The 27470-nt window shown below is 38.3% G+C and overlaps 3 protein-coding genes and 1 pseudogene across 5 annotated transcripts; 2 read left to right on the forward strand and 2 right to left on the reverse strand.

Moving 5' to 3' along the window:
* Positions 1-3238: 3238 nt before the first annotated feature.
* On the reverse strand, positions 3239-5556 carry LOC147169911 (ecto-ADP-ribosyltransferase 5-like). Of its 2 annotated transcripts, none has more exons than XM_086083255.1 (3): positions 5372-5556; positions 4201-4315; positions 3239-4104 (listed from the first exon to the last, which is right to left on the reverse strand). In XM_086083255.1, exons 1-3 carry the CDS (start codon positions 5374-5376, stop codon positions 3256-3258), a joined length of 969 nt encoding a protein of 322 aa, XP_085939381.1. In that variant the 5' UTR covers positions 5377-5556; the 3' UTR covers positions 3239-3255. The 2 variants fall into 2 exon arrangements, with proteins under 2 accessions (XP_085939381.1, XP_085939380.1); XM_086083254.1 differs by having other exon boundaries at positions 3239-4116.
* A 1943-nt stretch (positions 5557-7499) lies between these two features.
* ftr84 (finTRIM family, member 84) lies at positions 7500-13693 on the reverse strand. The gene is made up of 7 exons (XM_086083347.1): positions 13034-13693; positions 11141-11236; positions 10801-11034; positions 9697-9853; positions 9552-9608; positions 9203-9256; positions 7500-8692 (listed from the first exon to the last, which is right to left on the reverse strand). The coding sequence occupies exons 1-7, from the start codon at positions 13604-13606 to the stop codon at positions 8151-8153; spliced, it is 1713 nt and encodes a 570-aa protein (XP_085939473.1). The 5' UTR covers positions 13607-13693; the 3' UTR covers positions 7500-8150.
* Positions 13694-18462: 4769 nt separating this feature from the next.
* On the forward strand, positions 18463-23931 carry tppp2 (tubulin polymerization-promoting protein family member 2). The gene is made up of 4 exons (XM_086082655.1): positions 18463-18625; positions 20698-20889; positions 21349-21502; positions 22705-23931. Exons 2-4 carry the CDS (start codon positions 20699-20701, stop codon positions 22894-22896), a joined length of 537 nt encoding a protein of 178 aa, XP_085938781.1. The 5' UTR covers positions 18463-18625; position 20698; the 3' UTR covers positions 22897-23931.
* A 1567-nt stretch (positions 23932-25498) lies between these two features.
* On the forward strand, positions 25499-27208 carry LOC147169914 (complement C1q-like protein 4; annotated as a pseudogene). The gene is made up of 3 exons (XR_015095758.1): positions 25499-25700; positions 26654-26785; positions 26906-27208. The product of XR_015095758.1 is annotated as a complement C1q-like protein 4 (transcript).
* Positions 27209-27470: the final 262 nt, after the last annotated feature.

Consider the following 27470-nt stretch of genomic DNA (forward strand, 5'->3'; position numbering starts at 1 on the left):
TAGTCGGCTTTCACCTACACGCGTGAAGATTTTGGGTTGTAAATATTGAGCATGTTTAATGTTTAACATTGTCAGCCCCAAACCATTTTGCTTCCTATTATTGGGACAAATCCACTCTTAACGCACTTCCAACCAAAAGATAATCTTACAGACCAATTTGATAAGATTAAGGGTTTATACATTGTTTAAAAATAGGTAATTAAGAAAAATAAGTAATTAAGAACTGCAAGACTGTCTCGCCCTACTCATTTAGCTAATTATGATTACAAGCTAATTATTTTGTTTACACCCTATGTACTTAACCCTTTCAATGAACAGTGGTGAATATGGACAGCTATTCAAAGGTTGCTCTCTGCAATGATTTAAATTTTTTTTATCCTGATGGAGGTTATCATAATCCGCGTATGAAAAGTCCTCCTTTTGCCACTTGTAAATATAAGTATGGTGGTCAGAAATTTAACAGAAACGGCATCAAAGTAGTTTGGTCTTGCCTACACTTATTGTTGATGTTATAAACCATCAATCTGAGTATGTTTTTGATAATGTTGCGATAGTTATGCAAAAACTACTTAAAACCACTGAAAAAAACTTTATGGAGAGGTTGGACTCAGCCAATGTGTAATGCATTGCATTTGTTGCTAAACGTAATGACATTTTTTAATTTGAACAATGTTGTGGGGTTCAAGAATGCCACACGCATCAGGAAGTCTCAAATTTGGCCTCAGTTTTGTCAACATACTGTATTTTCCCAACATGTTTTTGCACTAAAATAGGTTGATGCCTTGACGTTTTGAAGAATGTTGTTTAAAAAGGTGTGGCTGGTAGTGTTGAAAATGAACAAGTTGGGGCCTGCCTTTTGACCTCATTAACACTACTCTATTGCAAATGACAATGTCCAGGAACATACAAATGCCATCCAGTTCTTCCTTGGTTCGGGTCATTTGGTGTCGGATATCGACAATCGTTTATACACAGCTAATGTTCTTAAATGGAAGCTCAGACATGAATTGGTGGACAATATCATTCAACAGGATCTGTCGGATGAATCACTAAATCCGGCTCTGCAACATTTTTAGTGACCAAGTAACAGCCTAGTGGTATGGAACACACACAAGTAACATGCTGAAAGAACATGGTCAACAAAGTAAACAACAAATTCCCCCTTTGTGGCTTACAAATGGAGAAACTGCAACAGAAGCATTGCAAACTGCTTAAACATTTGGTTGGGAAATTCTGTCAAAAAAGCGTGGTTAGAGCATCTGACTTAAGTTTCAAATGTTGGGCAACATTCCCCAAATGCCGATGATGGCTCTGCTGACGTCACATCTATGCAGTTTAGTCTGGTTTAAAGTCTGTTCGGACACCTCATGTTTTTACACCTCATTTTTAAAAGATAACCATTTGTGGAAAGTTTTTTTTCCATCATGGATGGATAGCATTTGTGGAAAATTTACTTTTTAAGTTATTTTAATTTACTTTTTAATTTCTTGTCGACAAATGGTTGGGTCTCTTGGGTAAACCAAGCAAAGCTTTTGCGTGCTTCCTGTTTCCAAAAATGTGTCCATCAATGAGCTGTTTGGAATTTTGGGGATAATTTACATCAGGGGTCACCAAACATTTTGAAGTTGAGAGCTACTCTTTTGGTACTGATTAATGCAACGGGAAACTAGTTGGATACACACGTGAAATAACGTATTTGCTCTAATTACCTTTAATAATACCATTATGTTATTAATGATTTTACAATTGTGTGAAGACGTTGATCATGTTAATGATTTCTCACAACAATTATGAAACTGCCGTGAGATGGAAACCCCCACATGCACTTAGTATTACTGATTGATGGTTCACTTTTATTGGTATCATTCATTTGGAATTATCGACGGCACGAATCAATAATGCAAAATATAAAATACAGCAAAAAAATATCATTTTGGACTGAGGCAGCTGAGCAATTAAAGTCAAACTTGGTAGAATACTCTAATTTTATATATTTGCCATAACTATAATAACTTACTTCTTTTATGTGTACTGTTTTTATGTATACCGTATATTCTTCTTATAAATTACACTATATGATTTTTTTTTCAAGGTCCTTTTTTCAAGGTCCAATGGTTGGGTTTGAATTGGTACAGGTGTTTATATGTTGTTTAAGTTGTTGTAATGTCTGTTTAGTGTTAACTATTCTTTGTTGTCACTGTATATCTCACTGTTTATACTGTTTACAAAAACAGCAAATACAAATATTGTACATCACCAGGTCTATATGCTTGATGCTTAATGAGAGCAGTTTTGCATGTTGCCACTCTTATCTCAATGTCAGTCAAGGAATACATATGTATTTACAGAAAGGACTTGGTGCTCAATAAAGACAAAAATGGGGATATATTGAAAGACGGACTCATTTGTTTGAATGAACTTGGTGACTTATTTGTCTGTGGGCAAGGGATACGCTCTAAATATGCTTATGTATTGTTGTAAAACACAATATGTGTGCTGTATATTACTGTACATTTATATTTATTGATGGTGGTCGGCTGGTGGTGATGTAACACTTGCCTAAACACAGAAATTGATTTGTGTGAAAGCATCTGTGCATTTGATGGGCTGTAATTTGAGACGTCGCCACATTGTGCAACTACGAGTCAGATAATAAATACATAAATAAATAAATAAATAAATAAATAAATAAATAATTGGTGAGTGTTGTAATGGAGGCTTGTTCTGGAACCAGATATGGAAAAGTGCCTTTCGAGGTTTTCCCAGTCAATTAAGTTCCTAATAGAACCCATTCTACTTGTTTATTCAAGACGGGAGTATAATATTATATGTAGCACACACCCTTGAGGAACATAATTGATACTGACATTTGCATGAGCATATTAACAAAGTGATACTGATTGTTTATTTATATTAACGCTTTAAAAAGCTTTCTTCAACTGAGGATCGACGCTCGCCGAGTCCCTCTCTCTCTGCATTGTGAGGATACATTGAAACGGCCTTAGTTTCCTGGTTTCTTTTAGTCTTCGTTGTTGCTTTCATGTTGGTTTGTCGTGGTTACTTGTAGTGGTCTTTATTTCCTGGCGTTTTGTTGCTTGAGTTTTATGCTTAGAAATTTGCTCTTTTTTTTGGGGGAGTTTTCCCCAATAAAGTTGCAAGTGTTTTTGCCAATATATTTTTTTGTTCAGTACATCCTTCTTCCTTGCATGTGACTCCCAACTCAACCAAACACATCAGGGACAACAAGAAGTTGATTTATTGAAGATTGAGTGTTGGCCTTTTCATGACAACCGCAGCATGATAGTACGTTACTGGTTGGAAATAAGAACGGCTGTGAAGACGAGTTTTCTTTCGATAAGTCTTCACAATAATGATAGCGATCACAATGCAAACAGTGATGACGAAAGTGACAACGACGACGCACCACAATCCTTCTGCTGGTGATGCAGATATCGGATGTAACATCTTTCTCTTTGTATCATACACACAGTCGAGGTTGCTCTCCAACTTGTAGGTGATGTTACAGTCCTCAGTGATGTCGGGGTGGACGTCAGACACTTTGAAGACTTCATATGGAGGAATCAGCACCTGCTGGTTTGTTTTCAGCGCGGAGTAATGGCTTATGTCGACACCAAAACACGTGTTCATCTGAAAACAAGTGGAGCTCCTTTTAAGGCTCCTTTTGTCAGAAGCTAACGTAAAGGAGCCAAAACGGACTTGCTTGTTGGAAATGTCCACATGCAAATGTCTTTGTGTTCGGTAGATGGCTTTCAGACATGTTACCTGGCTGTGTTTCAGGATCTGAATGGCTTCACTCAGAGAAGAATAAAGTTTTGAATCCATATAAATGGTCTCATTTTTGCTTGCTTGGTATTCACTTATGTCTGATTTATTGGTGGAATGCTTAAGCAAATACTTTGTATACATGTATATGGCCGCAGCATGCTGTTTCTCAATGTATTTGTGTCCTGGCTTCCTAGCTTTTTGTTCTGCGTCACTCCAAGCCTGACTGAAATTCGTATTGGATGCCATTGTCTTCACCACGAGCACATCAGTCAACACAATGGGTTTTGTATTGCAACCGTCCTCCCTGGAGTAGCATGCCTGTGTAGAATTCTCAACAAAAGGAAAAGTGGCGGCTCAGCATTTATCCACTAGATGGCAGTGCAGGATTCTCTCTGAGGAATTTGATAAAATTACCTTTGCAGAAATGTGCTGGTTGTGGGGCAGAAGATACATGATGACAAACACCAGCAGGCACGTCAAGAGAAGAGATGTAACAATGACACATGCTAGGTGCCTCTGCCAAGTACATCTGGAAAGGGAAAAATACTGAAGTGTGAATAAAGAAAGAAATGACTTTCAAACTATACAGTATTTTTTGTGACTGATTTCCAACACTTTAACTCACTCAGATTTTATGATTGTAATAGTATGATCCTCAAACCGATTATTTACAGTAGATGTCCTTTATTTGATATGGAAACATTTGCTCTATCACAACAAATCAGAGGTCGACCAGTATGGATTATATTCAACCTAATGGATTCCACAGTCCTTTAATTTTAATATTTATTGAGCCTACTTCTTAAAGTTAAAGTACCACTGATTGTCACACCCACACCCAAGTGTGGCAAAATTCATTCTCCACATTTGACCCATCACCTGAGGAAGCAGTGAGCAGCAGCAGGGGTCACGCTCGGGAATGATTTTTGTGATCTAACACCCCCAATTCCAACCCTTAATGCTAAGTGTCAAGGAGGTCTTTGGTATGACCCGGCCGGGGATTGAACCCACAAGCTCCCAGTCTCAGGGCTGACTCTCTACCACTAGGCCACTGATCTGGTGGTTAACACCACTCGAAGGCTTGCATGGATGTCAAGCTTTTTAATTAGAAATTATATTGAGGACATTTTCTCACGAGAAAGTAATAGGAAATTGACCCCAAACCAAATAAAAAGCAAATATTAAGCATTATGTTATATACAAGATTTTCTACTTTCTACTTTCTACTTTCTACTTTTCATTTTGTGTGGACAAGCTCCATGCACACGTGCAAAAACAATAGCAAACCTTGCCATCAAACTTCCCAAACATGCTAGCAACTATAAAAAAAAAAAAAAGTTTAATTTAACACATTTTATTTACTTACAAATGATTTTTTAAAAATTCATAACCATAATGAATTTCTTTGAGAACTCCCTCATTTGAGAACAATAGGCTACATTGGTTCTGTATTTGCTCCATTCGACTTGCTGAAGAGTACGATTTTAGACGTTTTACGACCTGCTAATATGCTTTACAAAGCTAAACAGATGCATAAAGAGAAATTGCTTGGTCTGGAAATCAAAAATAATTTTGTAAATCTTACCCCATTAAAGAGAAGCACTGTAGTGGTATTTTTCTTAGTTCTGAGACAAGACCTGTTTTCCAAAAAAAGCCAAACCGGATCAGCTGGTGCTGCCACACCCTTCACTGCAATGATGAAGTCAGCGTCTCTTGCTCTGAATCAGTTCGCACAGCCAAGTTACAATTAACCATAAGAAATATGTGTCTTTGAAAACACGACATGGTGGTGACCATGTTGGTTTGCCACCGAAGACTGAATATTGCTAAAATGCAAAATGCAGGTAGTTAGAAATGCATGTCAGGTGTGAAGGCTTCACATATGTTAAATTCAGGTAAATGCTGTTTCCCGAGAGTTTATTGCCCCCGCTTTACCTCCACATTTCTGCTTTAAAGGCATATTCTTTCCAAGGACACATCACTGAGAAAAAAAGATTGTTTACAGTATTTAACTATTTTATTTGCAGATTTAGTAAAGGATGCCTGATGTGTAAACTATCTCATCTCCTTTTTATTTAGATACGACGCTGGAAAGGTCATGAAGAAACCAAAAACAACATATGCCACCCTTCTTTTAATTCTAGAGACAGTGTTTGCCTTGGACCGAGACCCATTTTTAATCCTCTGGGGGCCTCAGTATCCTGCTCAGGTCAGAATTTTTTTTTTACTTTGGATTTTATTTCAAATGTATATTCCTACAATGACAACTCAACTACATACGTTTTTGTGGAGTGTCGCCTCATTAGAATTGTTTACATTTAAAAAGTATTTTATGATGTAAACAAAGTGAACTCCTCCTTTTCCTGGGGGATAGGGACCGAGTCCTGCCTCAAATTGTACAAATCCATCAGTAATTGATGCATCCTCTTAAAAGGTTTACAATTGCCTGTAAATACCAAAAGCTTGCAGCAAAGCACTTCTTTTGTCTAAATGAACATTCTGAATTCAGTTTAATACAGGTCCTTGACACTAAGACGCTACAAGGTGCCGCCAAATACAAGTACAACTTGTATTGTTTTGGCCTGAGCACAAGGAAAGCACATAGCGGGGGTTTTCCAGGGAATAACCCCCAAAAATCTGAAAACTTTACCCAAGCAGATTTGGATTTTGATTAAACCCTTAGATATTCATTGAATATTCATGAAAAAGTTGACATTTCGTTGAATACCCATCACTCCTTATTGCTGCTAAACAAAAATTGTTTACATTTCTGAAACTTTTATATGTTTTAGAGATCATGTGATCTACTAGCACCAATCTTATAAATGATGACTTGCAAATTCCCTTTCGAACAATAGATATGTAAAGATTGACTCAATAGTTCCTGAGATATATGTGTTCAAAAGAAGGCAGCCACGCCCCTTTTGCCAAGAATGTCAACATTTGGCGGGCCGTAGCTTCAAAACGACTGCTCTGATTGGCCTAAAATTTGACATTTAGTGTTGTGCCATCACTATCTACAACCGCACCAAGTTTCATGAAAGTCAAAATCTGCTTTGTTGAATTTACCTACTTTCACCTTGGTCAGTCAGCGTTGATAGTCTGTAGCTCACCTGCAACTCTACTGAGGACGATTGTCATATAAAATGGATGCTTACATAATCCCTGCTCTAAAAATAATATCCATTAATATGATCTGTGCACACCCATTAATTTTTGGGGGATAAAGCTTATCCTGCCTGCACCGTTTTGGGAGGCTGCAATATTAACTTCCCTGGCTGAAGTGTGTATCATCATATAATCCAGCAGAGAGCACAAGAGGGCTTCGCATTCTAAGAGGTTGAAGCTAATGCATTTATAGAAGCATTTTATTGCGGCTCGATTTTTTTTTATAGGTGCAACATAGTGTGCAGAACTAACAAATACATGTTGTCACCATCTTAAAATAATGGCCAATGTTATATTTTGACTAAAAGAAAAGAAAGAATTGCCTTAAACATCTCTCAGGATGCAGGCCTGCTCTGTTAACATTCGTTCCATCTTTAGTTAAACAATTCTACCACTGAAACGAGATGATTAATAAATACAGTATAATATCATCAGTATGTGGTTCAGTTTTTCATATTTTCTGAAAAAACAAAAAATAAAAATAAAAATGACCGAGGCCTTTATTTTAGGAAGGTGACTGTGCAATAAGAGTAGTCATAAAAGTGTTAAATGTTGAAATCTTTAATTGGCTTCATTTCAGCAGGGACATGAAAATATGCCCGGACTGGAAAGCCAATGATCATTTAAAAGCAGTTGATAATATAGACATTTGTTACTCTTACAGTTACAGAATGTATCTTTATTAAATCAACAGAAAAAAAATAGAAAGGACTGTTAGATATTGGATATTAGATTAAAAACTGTTAAAGTAACAGCATCGTAGTACTGTATAGACAAAAACCTCATGCAAGCAGCGTCTCTGATGCTAAACAACCGTAGAGGCGTCCAGGCTGGTCCACCAATAAAATTTTTTCCCTGTGACGTCACACACCGTCATTTTGCAGGTCGACTTTTTGTCTTGTTCTGGTGTTTATTGAGTGTTTTAATAGAGAATTATCACAATCTCAACTGCCAACATGGCGGACAAAAAAAATGCTGATCACGTGATTAAGAACTAGCTATCAAAGGGAATTAAAGCAGATGATGACGAGTTGCCACAGCATTGACAGTGATGCTATTTTGTGATTATTACTACAAAACAGTGTACCCTCAAAAACATTTCTGAAGCTGTCACAATTAAATGGCTACCTTTTTTTTTTTTTATGTTAAGACTAATACAGCATGCACTGCACACATGAAACAAATATTTGGGTATCTCAGTAAGGTGTAGTCGTGTGTTTGAGTTGACGAAGGGTAACCGAAGAGCCCACACCAAAGCCTGCATACAAAGGTTCAGTGAATTGAGCTTTGAACCTATGGATGAGCTCCATGCTTTCTGAGACAGAATAAAATGCCACCGTGTTGCCAGAATGATCTAGGTACACGCCAATTCGTGATGCGCGGGGAGCATCCGCAAGGTCGCGGTCTGTTTTATTGTGCCAAGCGGAATATCCCGAATCTGAGCAGAGCAGACTCCAAGACTTGCCGTTGTAGCCCAGAAGACTGTGCGAGTTCTTCCCCTTGCGATTGATGCTTCTATAGGCCACTCCAAGGGAAAACTCGCCACTCCACTCGGCCTCCCAGTAAAATCTGAAACCAGTAAGTGGCTCCTTGCACAGCACTTGGGAGAAGCCATCGAAGCGTTCCGGATGATCTGGATAAAACTGGACTGATTTCTTCCTGGTGACCCTCTGGTTCCCGTCTGACAGGACCAGCTCCTTGTAGGCTGTATTTGCATCGAAGGACATCTTACAGGCGTCTAAGAGCAAAAATATTTATTCACTAAACTGAACAATCAAGTCTCACAATTAATCCAAACGAACCCATTATTAACGCCAAAATCTATCTACATCCAAAGTATATTAGTCTTAGGTAGGAACAGGGAGTTCTCAAAGAGCAGGGGAGACACCTTTACCCAAATTTGATCTCAAGTGGGTCGGGTCATTATGTCCATATTTGCAGGTTTTTTTCTTCTTCTTTGTAATAGCACGTACATTATGAAAATATATATTTTTTGCATTCAATCCTTTGTCAGTGTGCCCCCCAATGGACAACATTTGCAACAACAGACAATTTTAGTGAAAAACTGCAGTTTGTGATCGGTCCTCACAGGCCAGATTGGACTCCCTGATGAGCCAGTTCTGGCCCGCATGCCATATGTTTAACACCCCATACTTTAGAGGGAGATAAAAAATAAAATAAAAATTGCGGCACCAGGGCCCAAATACGTAAAAAAGTAAGGTTAAACATTGTACAAGGAACTACTCACATCTTAAGAAGTCTGATCTTGTTTTTGGCTCCTGGAAATCCACTCTGTTAGGAACTGTTTCAGCATGAAAATATGAAACATTTTCTGTGTTTAGTTGAGATCAAATGAGCCCATTTTTATAACAAAACAAATGTCACAATGCTTCATACCAGTTCATGTTAGACAATTGGAAAATCCCTTTATGGAGTACCCTAATAATGTTTATGACATTGTTTCAGCAGAGACAAAGTATGCCAAATACAAATTTATGTCAATTTTTGTATACTTTCTATGTACAGTAAGTAATTGCTTTAAAAAAAATTATATATATATATATATATGATTAGTTCATGTTTTGGTTCACACTTACCTTTGAGCCGTTTGTCTCCATTTCTTGGCAAAAGGATGTACACAGATGTTTCATTTACTGTTAAAAAGAGTCACATTACATTTGTCTGCTCTATAGAAAAGTCGTTTGAGCGGTAAACGCAACATTTGTGTTGATTTGGACAAACCTGTCTTGGAGATTTGACTGAGTTCCTTTTTACAGATCTCATCTAGGTGTTCCTTCATTTCTAAGGCTGTTTTGCTCATCTCACTGAAGGAGAACTGCGGGTTGATGAGAACTTTGGGCACCATGGCTTCCGGAGCAACACACAGGGTTGGAAAATTCTATGCAATAACATGACACAAGAGGTACATCATCAAGTCACAAGGTGTTTAAATATGAAAGCATTAAAAAGAACACATTTTACATCATGCTACTCTTTAAGTAATAGAACTGAACTCCACTGAACCTTGTGCTACATTTAGCAAATCAACCAAATTAAGTAACTTGCTGCGATACATAACTGCTGTATATTTGGCATTTGGGGTGAATTTTCAGGATGAACCTAAAATGTGCTATACCTTTACAGGTCAACTTAATTTGGCCTTCTCCAAAGTTCTGAATGCACGTCCTGTTCAGTTGTTGCACAACTTGTTGTCCTCCAACAAGATTCCGAATGGCAAAATTCACAACAGATTTCCTGGCCCAATTACAATTGGTTTCGATTTTGACATCATAAGTAACATTTGTGCTTGAATGTTTACATACCTAGGTTGTATGTAAACAACTCATGAATGCACTGTATGGTGAGAAAAAGGCTTAATACCCATCAAATCCAAAATACTGTGGCAATGATGAACCAACCAACCAAACATAGAAATTTAGCCAAACGTAGCTAGCTAACCCACAAACTAACTAAGCTAAATGCAACTTGAGAAATTATGCATGAACGTTTTGAGAAGATCCACTAAACAATAACTCAATTCTTCAAGGTAAGGCTGTATGAATATTTTACCGTAATTGATTTGTGGACCCACTGCATTAAATAATACAAAAGAGAAACCACTAGAGAGATGTCTTGGGTAAAGAAAGAATGTGTTCATATGCAAATGTAGCAGACCAAGGTTTCATGGTTCTGGCATTTCACGCAGACCGCTCGGACCAAGACCTCTTTTAGTTCTCGGACAGTTTGATTTCGTGTATTCGCACCTTTCCAAGCAGCTGTTGCGAAATCAGCCTAGCATTGTCTATTTATACAGAAATGCTGAAGAAATGAATGACAATTAGCGACCTGCAGAAAGTGAATGTTGTCTTCTGTTTCGAGAATCTGCCTCAGCTCTGCATCTCTTCGCTGCAGCTCGAGTATCTCCTGTTCCAGACGCTCCACGTAGCTGTCAGCTTGAGACATGGCCGCCTGCATGTTGGCTGTTATCATCTGATGGATTTCTGCCTTCCAGCGCTCCACGGCCTGTAGCATCTCGTGGAACGTCTTATCACTCTCGGCCTGGGCCCGCTGGGCGCCGCTCTAACATAGGTGAGGTCACTTTGTCAGGATGCTAAGGTACGTACAAATACAATTTTTGCGATGACTTGCCTGTGTGTCAGAGCGTGTCAAGTGTAACTGCTCTTACTTTGAGAACATCAACGTTATGCTTGAGCTCCTGCAGCTCTTTCATCCTCTCTTGTATTAGGTGCTGGACCTCAGACTGTGTCACCACCAGTGTTTTCTGACAACAACAAAGGATGATAAGAAGGACTTTTTAAAAATCACATCTCCTTTTATGTTAGTGTAGAGCTACTGTAGGCTAGAATGACCAATAAACGTGTTCATTCATTCATTCATTCAAGATGACAAGTGGCCAGTGATTAATCATGTAACCACCCATCCATCCATTTTGAAGACATATTTGCCAATCATGGAGACCAATTCCTGCTGTTGTGTCCAATCATTAGTTTTGTTTGACCAATGAAGTAGTGATGGGCATGACAGTTCTTTTAAGTCAACTGAATCATGAGAATAAAAATAAAATTAAAATGAAAAAAGAACCGTTCATAAGATTCGTTCACCGGCAACTCGTTCACTCACTGATACTCGTTCATGAACATCAATAGCGTGGCAGTATATTCAGTAAAATCCGACACTGACGAAGGCTACTGATTGGTCGTTCATGAAGATTGACGGCATGAGCATGGCTGAGCTCAAATGAACTGAGAAAAGAACAAATTACTTCAGGAAGTGATCCATTCACTCACGTTCACTGAAAAGATTCGTTCTTTTTTTAATGAAACGGTTGTGAAGGACACAACACTACGATGAAGTGTGAGTAATAGGAGTGTAAATCTCTCTAATCAAGACAATTCTATATTCATCTTGATACATGGGGTGTGATACAATACAAAAACGGTTCGATATTAAAATGGAACGATTCGATTCGATTCAGTCGGATTCTGATTTGATTTGGTTCGATTCGGTGTAGTGGTGCAACGATTGATTACTTGACAACTAGCCAATTGTCAAATTAATTTATAATTATTTTTGATACACCATTAATCGCTTGAATATCTTGTTTGATTTCAAATGATCAAAATCTCATAATTTGCACATTTGTAAACATCTGCTTTTATTTTGGAAAACAATGGTCAACATTTTTGCATATGTAATGTTCCAAAATGTTACACACCAAATTAGTAACTATCAGTCTTTAAAAATGCTGTTTAAACATGCATCTGCCTAATAAAATACTGCACTAATAAATAGGGATGGGCGAGTACCGATACCAGATATCGGTGCTGATAACAGCCTTATTTTAACGTTCTTTAAAATAACAGGCAATGTTGTTTTTTGAACATTTTTGAGTATGATTTTCATTCAATATTTTTCAATACATTCGAATACAATATTTATTTAAGTACACTTTTATTTTCCTATATTCAAGCACAGTGTTAATGTTTATATTGTACATAATGTTACAGTTGCCTACAATAATAAATATTAAATTTATAAAGTCATAAAAAGAATACAAAAAAAAAAAATTTTTTTACAGGACCAATTAGTATGTGTTGGATTTGACTTGCACAGTGTTACCGCGACTGGTAGACCGCATGCTAATCCCAAGTCGAGAAGGGTGTCAAGGGAAAAAAAAGGCAGGTTTTGTGTGCGCATTACGAATATATATTTGAAAAGGTAATTTTAGGTAATCTTTTTTTCCCCTGAAAAACTTCACTTCTTGAGCATTCAAATAAGGTGCTAAACTGTGCCGGCGGCTCAGAGTTTTAGCTCACTGGTAGCGCTGTGCGCTCCCAAAGACATGGACGTGTCGAGGGTTGGATAAGTCCCATTTAAAAAAAATGATAGAACACTGTCATTATTTATTTGTTGTTTATTTGTTTATTTTTTTCCTACCACTAGAATGCATGGCTTCTTTGAGTAAACTGTGTATCCTGTTATTTGGAAATGCCTTTTAGAGCTTTTATTTAATATTAAGTCCTGAATGTCTTGTAGCGTCCCATTTTAAGTACTGTACCTGTTTGTCGATGCGCTCCTCCTCTGCAGAGGTGATATTGTGACCACGGTGCTCTCTAACAGTACACAGTACACATATACACATCTGGTCGGAGCGGCAGAACAGCTCCAGGCCCTTCTCATGCTGCGGGCAGATCTTCCTGTCCAGGTGGCCGGTTTCGTCCACCAGCTTGTGTCGCTTGAAGGTGGACGACTCGTAATGAGGCTTCACGTGCGTTTCACAGTAGTAAGCCAGACACATGAGACATGACTTGACCGCCTTTTTGCGCCGACCCACGCAGAAATCACAGAAGGACTCCTGATGCATGTAGGGGAAAGGGGTGAGCTCTTGAAGTTGACGGCGGGGCTCGTGGTAGACGTCCGGTAGGTCGCGTCTCAGCACGGGCCTCGGCGTGAAGGTCGCTCTGCACTGGGGGCAGCTGTACACCCCCATGTGGTCAAACTGATCCCAGTAGATCTTGATGCATTCCAAGCAGTAAGTGTCCCCGCACGGGATGGTGACCGGGTCTCTCTGTGCATCCGCACAAAGAGGGCAGATGGCTTCTGGAGGTAAAGGGAAACTCGACTCAGCCATGATCTTTTTAGAAAAAATTTACGTTTTTTTTTAATGTGTATAGGTCTGTGAATAAATCAAGAAGTATCTGAACGAAATTGCGCTGGAGTAACTCCACGCAGTGACACTCTGTGTTTTTATGCTGACATTATAAAAAGGGGAGGTTTTGTTTACATTACAAGCAGAGAGCTCTTCTCACCCTCAAATTCTTTCAGCCGTTGTCTGAGATAAAGGAGCAGTCAGCAACCTACGCAAATTTGGAAGAAAAAAAAAAGTAGTTGGCTTCCAACAAAGGTCACACATCGAGATGTAAATAGGGTAGCATGAAAGAAAAACTTTTGTCTCATTCATCTTTTGATCTGAAACCCAAATGTCAACAAAAACAAAGGAATTGACCTTGCCGTTCTAATATGGAGGGGACTGTATTTTTCCTACCATGAAGGTAAAAGAAATTGCACAACCAATTGCGCAACAAAAAAGCTACGGTAAGCTGCCTCTAAAAGCCAAATTGAATGGAACCTAAATTAATTGTATTGCTCACGCCTGCACATCCTTACTATTTACACTTTTACTCTGTCAAAATGATTGACACACTAGTGGTGACGCAAGATATTTGCACTGTACTGTAAATGAACAGGCTCGAATTCTGGCTGAGTTTCAGGTGCATTGACGCACGGCCCCTTAATAACGCACATGCACGACTCGCTTCTTGTGGGTTTATACACAAGATCTCAGCAAACAAAAAGAGCGTTTCCATGCTTCCAGCTTTTTCATAGTTTCCATGTGACTGAAAAGTGAGTTTCATGGCGGTGCATGTTTTCAAAACAACTCTGTTTACACTGAACAGAAAATATGCTGTCAAGATGTGGGCACCCACGCAAATACTTGCTAATGTGGACAAATGGTGAAAGGTGACAGTATGCAGGATTTAGACGATGTGTGCAAAGTGGACATTTGGCAGCAATATAAGGCCTTCTATCACATATGACAGTTAATCAATTAAAGTTTCTAATGTACTCCTTATACTGTATATTCTATTGCAGTGGTTCTTAACCTGGGTTCGGTGAGTCCGTTTCAGGGGTTTGGCAGAGGTCAAGACACACACCCGACTCATATGATGACACGCCCCCTCTTGGCTATCATTGGCTGCAGGTGATCACGCTACATTGCTTGGCCAATCTGTGCTGCAGGGAATTAATTTGGTGCACTCAGTCGTCGACTTGTGACTGTTGTGATGGTCTTAATTGTAATGTTTACACTCACAGAAATCTTTTAAGCTTAATTTAAGATTTATGTAATTTTTTACATAACAAAATTCCATTTACTGTATTTATTTATGTTAGATATTTTTTTAACACAAACCTACCAAATAAAATGTATATGATGCATATTCATTAGTCTAATAAAGCCTATTTATTTGAAATGCGTAATCCTCAGGTTTATGTATTTAGTATTAGTAAAGTATAATTTTCTTAAATTATTATTATTATTATTTTTTACATGCATTCAGTTTCATCCTAAAAACATAAACATGTAAAAATGGGGGGAATGGACATAAGGGTTTTTCACATAGCAGTAGATTATTGTATATTTATCGTGTATAGGTAACCTGATTATTATGCAATTCAAACAATATATTTTATGTATTTTAAATAAATACTCTCATTATTATTAATTTTAAGTAAATATACTTCATTACTACTAAATACATAAACCTGAGGATTATGCATTTCCAATAAATAGGCTTTATTAGACTAATGAATATCTATCATATAAAGTTTATTTGGTAGGTTTGTGTTAAAGTTATCTAAAAAAAAAGAAAACAAAAAAAAGAAAATAGGAATTTGTCACATAAAAAAATACCTAAATCTTAAATTAAGCTTGAAATATTACTGTGATTTTATGTATACTAACAATGTTGAGCAAAAAAAAAAAGGGAAAAAAAGGGGGTTGGATGAATATGTGCAATATGAATTTACATGTATAACGGAACATATGGTGTTCCACAGGGTTCAATTCTGGGGCCTGTGATGTTTTCATTGTATCTGCTGCCCCTGGATTCCATCCTAAAAAACAGCTGTGGTTCTTTACGCTACAAAAATAGAGTTGAGTGATGGGAGTCAGCGTCCTAACTACATGATTTCCAATGCCAAGCTGAGCAATTCTAGTCCAGCACAACTAATTATCTAGCAAAACTAAAGGAATATTTCCTTAATGGATCCAGACAAACAATATTGTAAGTCATACAAGTATGATGGTAAAGAACTTGTTCACATTCATGAGGCCTTGTTGCTTTGCACAAACCCAAAATAACTTGTGATGCGGATGAATCTGTTGGTGGAGGTGTTGCTAAAGTAGAGTATGTAGGTGGAACTTTTTGGATGAGTCATGGAGAGCATGTGGTATAACAGCTGTGATGGGATGGAGGTCTGTCACATGTGGTGGATCCCTCTGATGTGTTTGTGAAAACAAGCAAGGGCTGGGCGGGGAGGCGGGCTGTGCAAGCATATGTCTGAAAGAGGAAACGGCAGAGATAACATGATGCTTAAAGGAGGGCAACCAAGCTCCGATGCGAAGACCAGAGATGACTGGCCAGATGGAGGCAAGTGAAAATGAGCCATTATGACTGTGACAATGAGCAAGTCAAACGGAAAGATTCTGTTGAGAATCCTTTGATATTATTCCAGATAGACTTGTTTTGACATTAAAGCTTCTGAGGAGTATTTAATAACCTATATATTGTACATAGTACAAAATGCCATGAGTCAACCATCGTTGTGACAATGTAATGGTCATGGGTCAATTTGCTAGTTCAGGACCTGGACGACTTTCTGTGATTCAATTATGGAACAATGAATTCTTATGAGAAAATCCTACGTCTCTGCCTTTCATGCACTCGGTGCAGGCTTAAATCAGCGCCAGTGACCCAATAGCCATCCCCAATTTTTTTTTTGACAATGTGTTCTATGCAGCCCCACGAGTTTAAATATGGTATTATGGTTAAAATTGCGTTAGTGGAATATGAGTTAAGCAGCAGAATCCAGCCGTTTTTATCCATCTCGGGGTGTGGCCATTTTGCCACTTGCTGCCGAGTGAAAATGACATCACAGCTCAGCTTCAGAAAACAGGTGAGCTGTGATCCCTGAGCAACACTGATGTCATCTTCAGTCGACAGCAAGTGGCAAAATGGCCGCCCCCTGAGATGGATAAAAATTGCTGGATTTTTGCTTCATAACATCTTATTCCACAAATGTACGATTAATCCAGAATGTCATATTTAGACTAGTGAATCAATTATAACATGTGTGTCATCACGAGGGGACGTGTGGTGGAGGGACGCGACATTCCTTTTCGGAAGCCAGTGACTAGCACCACAATGGCTGCCCATCTGGACGCTACATCTCCCAGGATGCCTCACAACAGGTGTGGTCACTTTGGTCCCTTGATTAAAGCAGTCCTGGCTGATTGGAAGGGGAAGAAAACAAAGGAGCAGAGGAAGACTGAGGTGGGGGTGGAGAAGGCCTGGGGGGACTCAAATAATGAAACCCACCCAACGTAGAGCAAAGTTGTGTCTTTTTAGTAATAAAGACCTACCTTATTTTTTTTAACTGTTTTTTTAAACTGTTTTTGCCAGCCTGAGTTGAAACCTTGTGATGAACTTTTGTTTATTTTGAAGCCATCTGGCCACGCTGAAGAAAACCCCCCCATTGATTTTGTTTAACTTTCAACATTGGTAGACTCCTCCTGTCCTGGTGCGCCTCTCATGATGCCACAATAGGTATCATTGACAATAAATATTTAAGGTTGCCTTCCACTTTAAATGGGCAGTTCATGCAAAAGACCCATCACCATCTATCACAAACGCTTGATTTTAGTTACTACTGTTTGGATATTTGTCCAAAGTAATAAATAAAGTCATAATTTAATTATAATTTGTTGGGTTTGATTATCTGAACCATTTAAAAACTCCTATTGGTATTGTGACCTGTACATTTAGAACAGATATAAAATTTGTGATTCATCGTGATTAACTATTGAAGTAATGTGATTAATCAAAATTACAAATTTTAATCGCCTGACAACCTAATTCATAATAATCTTTTCTTTTCTTTAAAAAATTTTTTTTTTCAAAAACCTAATTTTTAATAATCTTTTCTATTTGTTTTTATAATATTTTTTAAAACAAAGAAAAGATTAATTAAATTTAGAGCGTCAGGCGATTAATTTTTTCAAAATTGTAATTAATCGCATGACCAATAGTTAATCACAAATTTTATATCTGGTCAAAATGTACAATATTTTTTTTCATACTCTTGTTAACAAAAGTGGATTTTTTCCAAACTAATAGAAATAGTTAAAATTAATTTTTGACGTCTATAGCCGTCAATGGCAGTGAATGAGTTAATTAAGTGTGATAAATTAGAAATCAAAAGGAGGGCAAATACTTTTTCCATATTTATTAGTATAGTATTTTCCGAGTGAGTTTCTTCATCAGAGTATTGTTCAGCCTTACCTTCATGAAACAGTGTGATGTGATTTATGGGTCAGCTATATTGTCAGTGTGCTTTGTCCTTTCAAGGGTGACTCTCATCATGTCCAAACAAGCCCACTTCTGTTATTGTGGACCAAATAAAAGCTGTCACATATGAATGACGGATAGAACAACACTACAGTCTACTGAAAACAGAATACTGACGCTTGGTGGTGAAACAAACACAGTAGATTTGAATAAGTAATAGGAAAAAATTTAATATGAACACAGCATGCTTTACTGTATGTGACCAAACAGACAGAAGAGCAGCTGAGCCGCAGTGATGTCACTGATGGTGCTGGGTGGTACTCTCTCCCTCCACCCCTTCTCTCCTCCTCCTATCCAGGCATCTGCATTGGTGTCGTCATCGCTAAAGAGCCTGGGAGTGGCAGAGAAGAGGAAAGGAAGTGGAGGAAAAAAGAGGAAGGAGGAGGACAAGAAGGTTGAGCAGCTGTGAGCGATTTCCGGGAATTTCCTGAAAATATCCACTGGCAAGCATCCTCCAGCAGGTACACTTTATGTTGACTTTGCAGTGGATGCCCCGAGGGACAATGCAAGAGGGAAAACTGGAAGGAGGATGTTGTTTATTTACAATTGCAACAGATTGCAGTCTCTTTGCTCCAGCAACAAATAATACATGTGCAGATTAATGTTGATAAATGTGTCATACTGTTATTTACCTACTTGCTACTACCTTAATGTCAGTTTTTTCACCCACTTATTATTAAAAATGGCTGTTTGTATTCTAGTAGGCTAGTCTAAGCGGTGTTGATGAATGTGTAAATCTTGGCTTAATATGAGTTTTTTTGACTGAAGGAGATTGAGAATTGCATTTCACATTCGATGCAAACTGCCCAACTAAAAGCTGATACCAGTGCAAAAAGAAACGAATAAGTGAAGGCTGATGTTTGTGCTTTGTGTCAAGGAAGAAGAAAGTAAATGACTTTCATTGTTCACCGTCTGCAGAGAGGGCAAAAGAGGGGCCATTTGTTAATGATGATTGAATTAAACTGGCCGGCGATCAGCTTGAGTAACAAACATTAACGGTGATGGATGTGAGACTGCGTCTCAAAAACAAATCGGAGCCAAACAAAATGCTCACTTGAGCTGATTAACATGCCAATCAGGTGGTTGGAAATGTTTTCAACAAAAACTGAGCTATAGCTATATGGCTATTAGGGATGTAACGATAATGGCAATATCGTGATATTGCGATATTAAAAGAAGCACATCTGTTAAAAAAGTCAGGTTGATTTCTATTTGTACACCTTCTGGTGGCTATTTTTTTTTTTAGTGCAGTTCAATTTTCACAAGGCATGTTTTGGCCCTTCTATGTTTAAAATCCACGCTAATGGTCAGATGAAGGTGAACGTAATATGCTTGTAAATGAGTGAATATGTGGAGGAACTCAATTTGTGTCTCAATATTACAACTTCGATTGTAGGTTGTTTATATGCATTGTTGTTATGTACAAAAGGACAATATTCAGTATTTTTTAGTATGAGCTAATTAAAAAAAAAAAATTGTGTTTTTAAATATCGGCAACCTCCCCACAATATCGTGATAATTATCGTATTGTGAACTTCATATTGTGATAATATCGCATCCTGATATCGTTACATCCCTAATAGCTATTGCTATATTCAAATTCACTCTCTGAGTACTCACTCATCTGGACAATTATTTATTGAATAAATTGATCGAGTTGTATCGCCTTTTTGGGGCAACACATATGTTTTTTGATAGCTTTATTAGGATAACAGATGAGAAACCCTGGTCGTTTAAAAAAATTAAAATTAAAATTAAATAAAATAAATTATTGACAATACGTTCTTTGCAGCCCCACTAGTCTAAACAAGGTATTATGGTAATTTTGCATTAGTGGATTATGAGTTAAGCAGCAAAATCCAACAGTTTTTAATCAATATCAAAAGGCGTCCATTTTGCCACTTGCTGTCGACTGAAGATGACATCAGTGTTGCTCTGGTCTCAGGTAACAACCAATCACAGCGCAGCTTCAGAAAACAGCTGCGCTGTGATTGGTAGTTGCCTGAGCCCACAGCAAGTGGCAAAATGGCGGCCCCCTGTGATGGATAAAAATGGCTGGAATTTGCTTCATAACTCATAATCCACCAACGTAATAATAATCAGAATGTCATGTTTAGACACATATAACATATTATTGTCAATAAATGTTTAAGGTTGACGTCCAGTTAAAGTTTGTTTTTCAGCTTACATCTCAGTATAAATTGTTAAAACACACACACAGTACACAGTCTAGTTCTAATTTTGTGCACTTTTATTTATGAATCTACTTCAGAATTTAAAGGGGCAGGAAATAAATCTAACAAATGACACAAAATTGTGAATAAAGACCTTTCTTTCTTACCCCGATGTGTCAATCATTAGAGCGCCAACTTCTGCCAAGGTGGACTAACTCAATGTCAGATTTTTTGTTGTTGTTGCCGTAAGTAATGGTATGGTGGCTGTTATCGACAGCATCCACAATAATCGATACCTAAAGCCCATATCAGTACTTGCCCATCTCTAACAGAAAATATCTACTGTTTGTGTTTGTCAGCATGGCCGAAGGCTCCGTGTCTACAACAGAGGTGGAGGCATCCTTCCACAAGTTTGCCGTTCACGGTGACAGCAAGGCAGCAGGAAAGGAGATGAACGGCAAGAATTTTGCAAAGATCTGCAAGGACTGTCTCATCATCGACGGCAAGAATGTCACCACCACAGATGTTGACATCGTCTTCACCAAAGTCAAGTAATGTTTTCAATGCAGCATCATAGGAGACAACGTCGTTTCTAAAACATAACAGAGCAACTCGACAGGATAGATGAGATTTATATTTATGTTATTTACAGCTAGTGTATACAATCTAGCAATTTCTCCTCAAAAATATAAGATAGCTTGCTACCAAGCTAGAGTTGGCCACCCCTGATCTGAAATGTGTTTTCTTTTTTCTTTGGTTTTGTGAAATTTGTTGTGATTCTTATGTTGAATGCCACCAAAGTATGATTCTGGTAATGGCAAATCATGGAAATTAAAGCAAATAATTTGAACACATGCAGGTGCCACGCAAAGATTACATTGACTATTTGAGGATCCTGTTCCAATTTCACATTCCAGCATTACAAAAAGAATATGATTGTATATCCATCCTCTGGCAGTGGAAAGATTTTCTTGAGAGCAGCCTACAACCCGCATGATATGTTTCCTCAGGTCCAAGTCAGCTCGTGTAATCACATTTGAGCAGTTCATCATGGCCCTGACTGAGCTGGGCCCTAAGCGCTTCAAAGGCAAGAGCAAAGAGGAAGCGCTCCAGCTCCTCTATGGTCTCATTGTTGGCAAGGAGCCCGCCAATGCTGGAATCACTGTGAGTACATTGTCATTAGTTCCACTGCACTCACGCCTCCTTATGCGGCTGAAGAGCTCGGTGCTCCAGTTGAGACACAACGTAGAAGGGATGAGGCAACACAACGATTTCAGTCAAACGAAATGCATTACAATCTCAGTAATCTGACTTCAAAATTATTTGAATCTCGCGGCGAGCAGATGTTGTGATCTTATCTCATTCATTTGAGTCAGCAGCACCCATTGCTTCTCTCACCTTTCCTTCCTGATTCAGTTTGAGTCGTCAGTAACTGTTATTAGAAGAAACAGACATCAATCATTATAAAAGAACCACTAATAAGGGACCCAAACAAATATGGCTGCGATGTCAATCACATGTGTACATGTAAAAAAAAAAAAAAAAAACATAAAGCAAAATAATTTTTATTTGGAAATAAATACATATACAGTACACACAGGGCGTTTCATCGTAATATGTCACTTTATGATAACTTATATCTCAATAACTGTTGAAGATATAAATAAACAACCTTTTTTTCTGAAATATTTTTATCTTTGCAGTAAAAATCTAAGAAAAAAACGTTTCATTTCACTTTTCACAAATGTTCAATATGCAAGCCGCTAGTTAGTTACACGACACACACCGAAACGGTATTCCATTTCTTCCGTTTCAAACTGGAACAAGCATAAGAGGATCGATGGTTACCAAGGCCTGAGTTATTCGAATCTTCAGATCATCCACTGATGTTGGAACGACTTCTCCTTTCCAGTAAAAGACGTTTTAAGCAAATAATAGGCAAATCGGTGAAAATGGCATTTTATGCAAAAATATCAAACCTTGATTGCGATGTAACAATGGTTGAGCAAATTCAGCAAAACTACCGTGGCAAAAAAAATCTAAATCATGAATTTGGTGCCATTTTTAGAGGTCATATTTGAAGAAACTCCTTCGAAAAAAATTTATCCGATGTCATCTTAAATAACCTTAGATAATTTTGTCGCATGCTGTTGCCATGGTAATGCGCTGCTCGCAAAGAAAAATGATGCTGTTTTTGAGAGTCTGAACCTGGGAAAATACTCATGAAATTTTGCACACACATAAGGCCTGGCAAAAATATTAATATTTTAAAGCGGTCTTGTTGTATGTTTACTGTAGGTGCAGAAGTCAATTTTATTTGTAGGTCAACTGAATTCCTTATTTGAACACTTATTATGTTTTATTAGAGACCAGCAAAGGCAGCGACTGTGGACAGACTGACGGACACGTCCAAGTACACAGGAACACACAAGGAGCGATTCGACGATTCTGGAAAAGGAAAGGGTAAGATTGGGCGAGCGGACGTCCCAGACGCGAGTGGTTACGTTTCAGCTTACAAGGGCAGCGGCTCCTATGACGACAAAGTAAAGGAATCCTAATCCTGAAGACACATAATATGTGATTTTGGTCTTTTCAGATAAAATGTTAATGTGCGTATGTTGGCTAGCATATAAACTGAGTCTGCGCTTTACTTTGTGCCTTATTATGCAAAAGGGAAATGCTCTTACACATATTAATTATACAAAGCATTTTTGGAATGGATGATCATTTATCTGGTGTCAAGCAGTAATAACAAAAACCTTCTGACTCCACGTCACTTTGTGGTTGGATCATTACAGAATATTTTTGCATCATTAAAAAAATGACAACATGAAAAAGAAAAATTGTTCATTCAAAACATAAAATTAGCCATACACAATTAGCCAAAGATGAGACATATTGCTGAGATTGAAGACCAAAGTCAGAACTGCTTTTTCAAGACTAAAACTGGTGAACACATCACTGCATGTCATACTAATCATCAGATAACAAAACAATACATGCCCCCTTGTGAGTAGAATGGGGACGAGAATGACCCAGCTCAGCGTACTGCTGGATTGTCATCATTGACACAATAACCCTAAAACAGGTTGTTTTTTGTTTGGAGACATTGATGAGCTAGAGTTGCCCAACATAAAGACCCTAGATGTCACTTGAAACTGAAGCCATTCATAAAGGCCTCACTTCTTCTCAGTATAGCCTAGTATAGATAAACATCAACTTAATTTGAACATCTTACATAAAGAAAAGAGGGAAAATATGTCACTTGACCCCATTTTCATGTCATTTTTTAACTAAGAAATGCTTCTTTTTTTGTGCTCTAGAGTTCAAAGATAGAAGACAAAACAATTTTTCTTTTATATTGTCACATTTAATCCAATATGTTGAGCTCTCAATACTGTCTTTGCAAAAATAATTGCATAATGAGAATATATTGTATACGGATGTGCAGCATGTAGCAGTTGGAATGATTTACTGTATGGGACCTCATGTAAAAGTCTTGTGGAACAAAGTAACACCATTGTAGTGTCACTGCTGGAATGATTCTAATGAACTAAAGTGTCAATAAAGTAATTGCTTTTACAACATTAGAAGTGGTGCTGTTCCATTTGTTACTTTGCTCATTTCCATCCATCCATTTTCCATTTTAACCCCCCACCTAGGAACGTAGACAGTTGGACAGGAAAACATACTTGCTAGGTTCGTTAAAGACTTAAAATTGTCTCAGGTGTGAATGTGAACTATTAATTGTCTATATGTGTCCTGTGATTGGCTGGTGACCAATATAGGGTCCAGGGTGTACAACTGAACTGGCAAATGTTTCAGCTCACTATAGAAAATAGAGGGATAGATAATTACATTTACACTGTTAAAACTGGTCTTATTCTCTTTGTAATGTTATACAGTGATGCTATCAGCTAACCTGACACCTTCGACCCAATAACAAACATATACTGTGCAGTTGGCAAATAGAAGCTTTGTGAGCAGCTTGGGATGCAGCCTGCTAAAAGCGCCTAAACCCAGAGATAAAAGAGCACCTCGCTGAAACACTTTTGATCAGATAACGTCTGCTAATAGGTCATTCCGAAAGATAGGACTCTCCACCCATCTGGACATAACAACTCAACCCTTGAATGGACAGAATCTCTTGGAAGACACGTCAGAGTGACTTTCACTGTATTGCCTTTTTTGTTGATTGGACAGGAGATTCTGTGCGGCGTTACAAAAGGTAAGAGTTGGTATTACTGTTATTTTGTCTAGCATGACATTAAAAATGTCTTTCTTTCTTCATATTTTCTTCCAAATCTTGTTCGTCTTATTGTTTATTGAATTTTTCTTATTACACTGGCACAACAAAAAAAAAAAAGGACCTTAAATTACTTTTGACTGACAGTATAAACACATGGAAAAAAGATTTGTATTTGCCCGTTACGTAACTAAATAAGGTAGAAAATGTTTTGGACACAGTAGCCTACAGTACACAAATTCAATCTATAACATATTTAATTCGATAAATTAACACATTGTTGACTGATCACTATTATTTTGTAAGTGCTGAATTTTTCATACAGTGTATAAGTGTAACGCAAATAAATGCAAATGAAATCACTGTTTACATTTTCATAGTTATTATCTACAAATATAGCTACACAATTAAAGGTTGTAATGTTTCTAAATGTTATAGACTACACCCTACATCAAATAGAAATACTTTCCACAATATTTATTCTAATGAGTTTTTTCCCTTCCGTCAATTGACTTTCCCTTCAGGTGTGAGATGCGAAATCTAGTGTGCACTCTTTTCGTCATGAGCATACTGTAGGACAGTTCCAGAGCCCAAAACTCCATCAGCATATTAAAAAAGGCTGCAGGTAAAAACAACATGAGTCCATGCATTCAGTCCTGTTCTCTCAATTGAGGTTTCTCGGTCCAGGATTCTCCATTAAGTGTTTTCTTCGGGGCCCTCTGATTCCAGCCCTGCTCTCTGTTCTTACTTTGTATTTTTGTTCCCAACTCACTTGCCTTGCTTGCGTTTAGGTCCCAACAACGCACCTCACGTGAGAATGTTTGCTCTAGTCTTCACAAATGGATGCATATGTCTAACATATTTGTACTGTGTTGCTTTTTGAAACATTGTTAATTTTAAATATGTCGATCCCCATGCTTGCCTTTGTGTTTGCAGAGGCACTGGAGGATGAGCTGACGTGCGCCGAGTGGGACTGCGAGTGTGCCTCCACGAGACAACGTGGCTGCTGCTGTGCCAGCCTCGACCTCAGAGAGTTGGAGGATGATGTCCTGCTAAGGGTGGTGAACTTGTGTGCGACCATGTCCCAGTTGGGGGACAGTATCCTCCAAGTTGTTGGTATGTTTAAACAAGACCAAAGCAACACTTAACTCAACTTTATTTATTTATAACCACAGCCAACAAAGTGCTGTACATAATACAAATAATAATCCATCCATCCATTTTCATAACCGCTTGTCCTCACAAGGGTCGTGGGGGGTGCTGGAGCCTATCCCAGCTGGCTTCGGGCAGTAGGCGGGGTACACCCTGAACTGGTTGCCAGCCAATCGCAGGGCACACAGAGACAAACAGCCATCCACACTCACAATCACACTTATGGACAATTTGGAGTGTTCAATTAACCTGCCATGTATGTCTTTGAAATGTGGGAGGAAACCGGAGTACCCGGAGAAAACCCACGCAAGCACAGGGAGAACACGCAAACTCCACCCAGGAAGGTCGACGCCCGGACTCGATCTCACGTCCTCTGCACCAGGAGGCGGACTTGTAACCAGTCAGCCACCGTGCTGCCCAACAACAATAATAATAATAATAATAATAATAATAATAATAATAATAATAATAATAATAATAATAATAATAATAATAATAATAATAATAATAATAATAACAACAACTCAAAAAGGTCCAGGTAAAAGCAAAAAACATGACATATATATATTTACAATTAGAAAAAACACTTTAAAAACACAAAAAAGGTAAAAAATTAAATTAAAAAACCTCAGAGGAGACTAACATGCCAATGCTTCCAAATTTTGGACAAATACCATGTAGTGCTCAATCAATGCTAAATAGTATATAAACAGTATTAGTAGTATAATATAGTAGAAATAAATAGTATAATAATAAATAGTATCGGAAATAGTATTTTTCTCATTGAAGTATACATGAAGAGTTCCCGTCACATTGCGATTTGGCGTCCTTGTGAATGGGCCTACCGCGGAAGTAATAAAGGCTGATCATCTCATCTTGTGTTTTTCTTTTTTCCTGTTGGACTGCTTCTATTTCAGGAGGGATGAGGGTTGCGTTCACCGCCCATTTGAGCCTCCAAAAAAGCTGCCTCGGGCCATTCACCAAGAACATCCCCATCCCTTATGATGACATCATCCTAAACCACGGGAGTGGATTCAACCCAGCCCTCGGTAAAAGCATTGCATCAACATGCATACTGCCTGTGTCATAATGTGCCTGACACATGTGCTTAACTTTTATATGTTATATCCCTACAAACTGCTGGCGAGACTAACTCTTTTCCACTCCAGGCATCTTTACAGCGCCTCGCCCTGGCGTCTACTCCTTCTCCGACTCCGTCTACTCCAAGCTGGAAAAGTCAGGAGCGAGGATGTACTTCAAGGTGCAGTTGATGAAGAACAGGCGAGGCGGTGGCATCTACGTGGGAGGACAACAGGGAGGACTCGGAGGACAGCAGCACTCACGTGGTGTTGCTGTCCCTGAGTCAGGGGAGTCAAGTTTATGTAGAGCTGCTGAGCGGCAGGCGGCTAAGTGGGAATGTCCGAGGCCTGAACACATTTGCGGGCTCTTTGCTTTACCCCACGCTAGCTTAACTACAACCTTACATCCTCATGAATTGTGATAGAAATGTCAAAACTGAGAAATGTGATTTATTCTTTACAGCAGAATTGAATGGATTGTTGCTCAAGAGTCAAAAATGGAAATCAAATGAGGGACGGGAATATTTGGGGATCCTCCCAACGAGGGCCAAGGAAGAAACACAATCCGTCCCCCTGGAAATCGCTCGGTCTCATCCAGGTGTTATGCGGGCGTCCTGTGGCTTGTGGCCATCTGTCAGGATAGCGCTCACACAAA

This window comes from Leptonotus elevatus, chromosome 8, assembly GCF_054856555.1.
Source record: "Leptonotus elevatus isolate MCC_2025b chromosome 8, RoL_Lele_1.0, whole genome shotgun sequence".
NCBI lineage: Eukaryota > Metazoa > Chordata > Actinopteri > Syngnathiformes > Syngnathidae > Leptonotus > Leptonotus elevatus.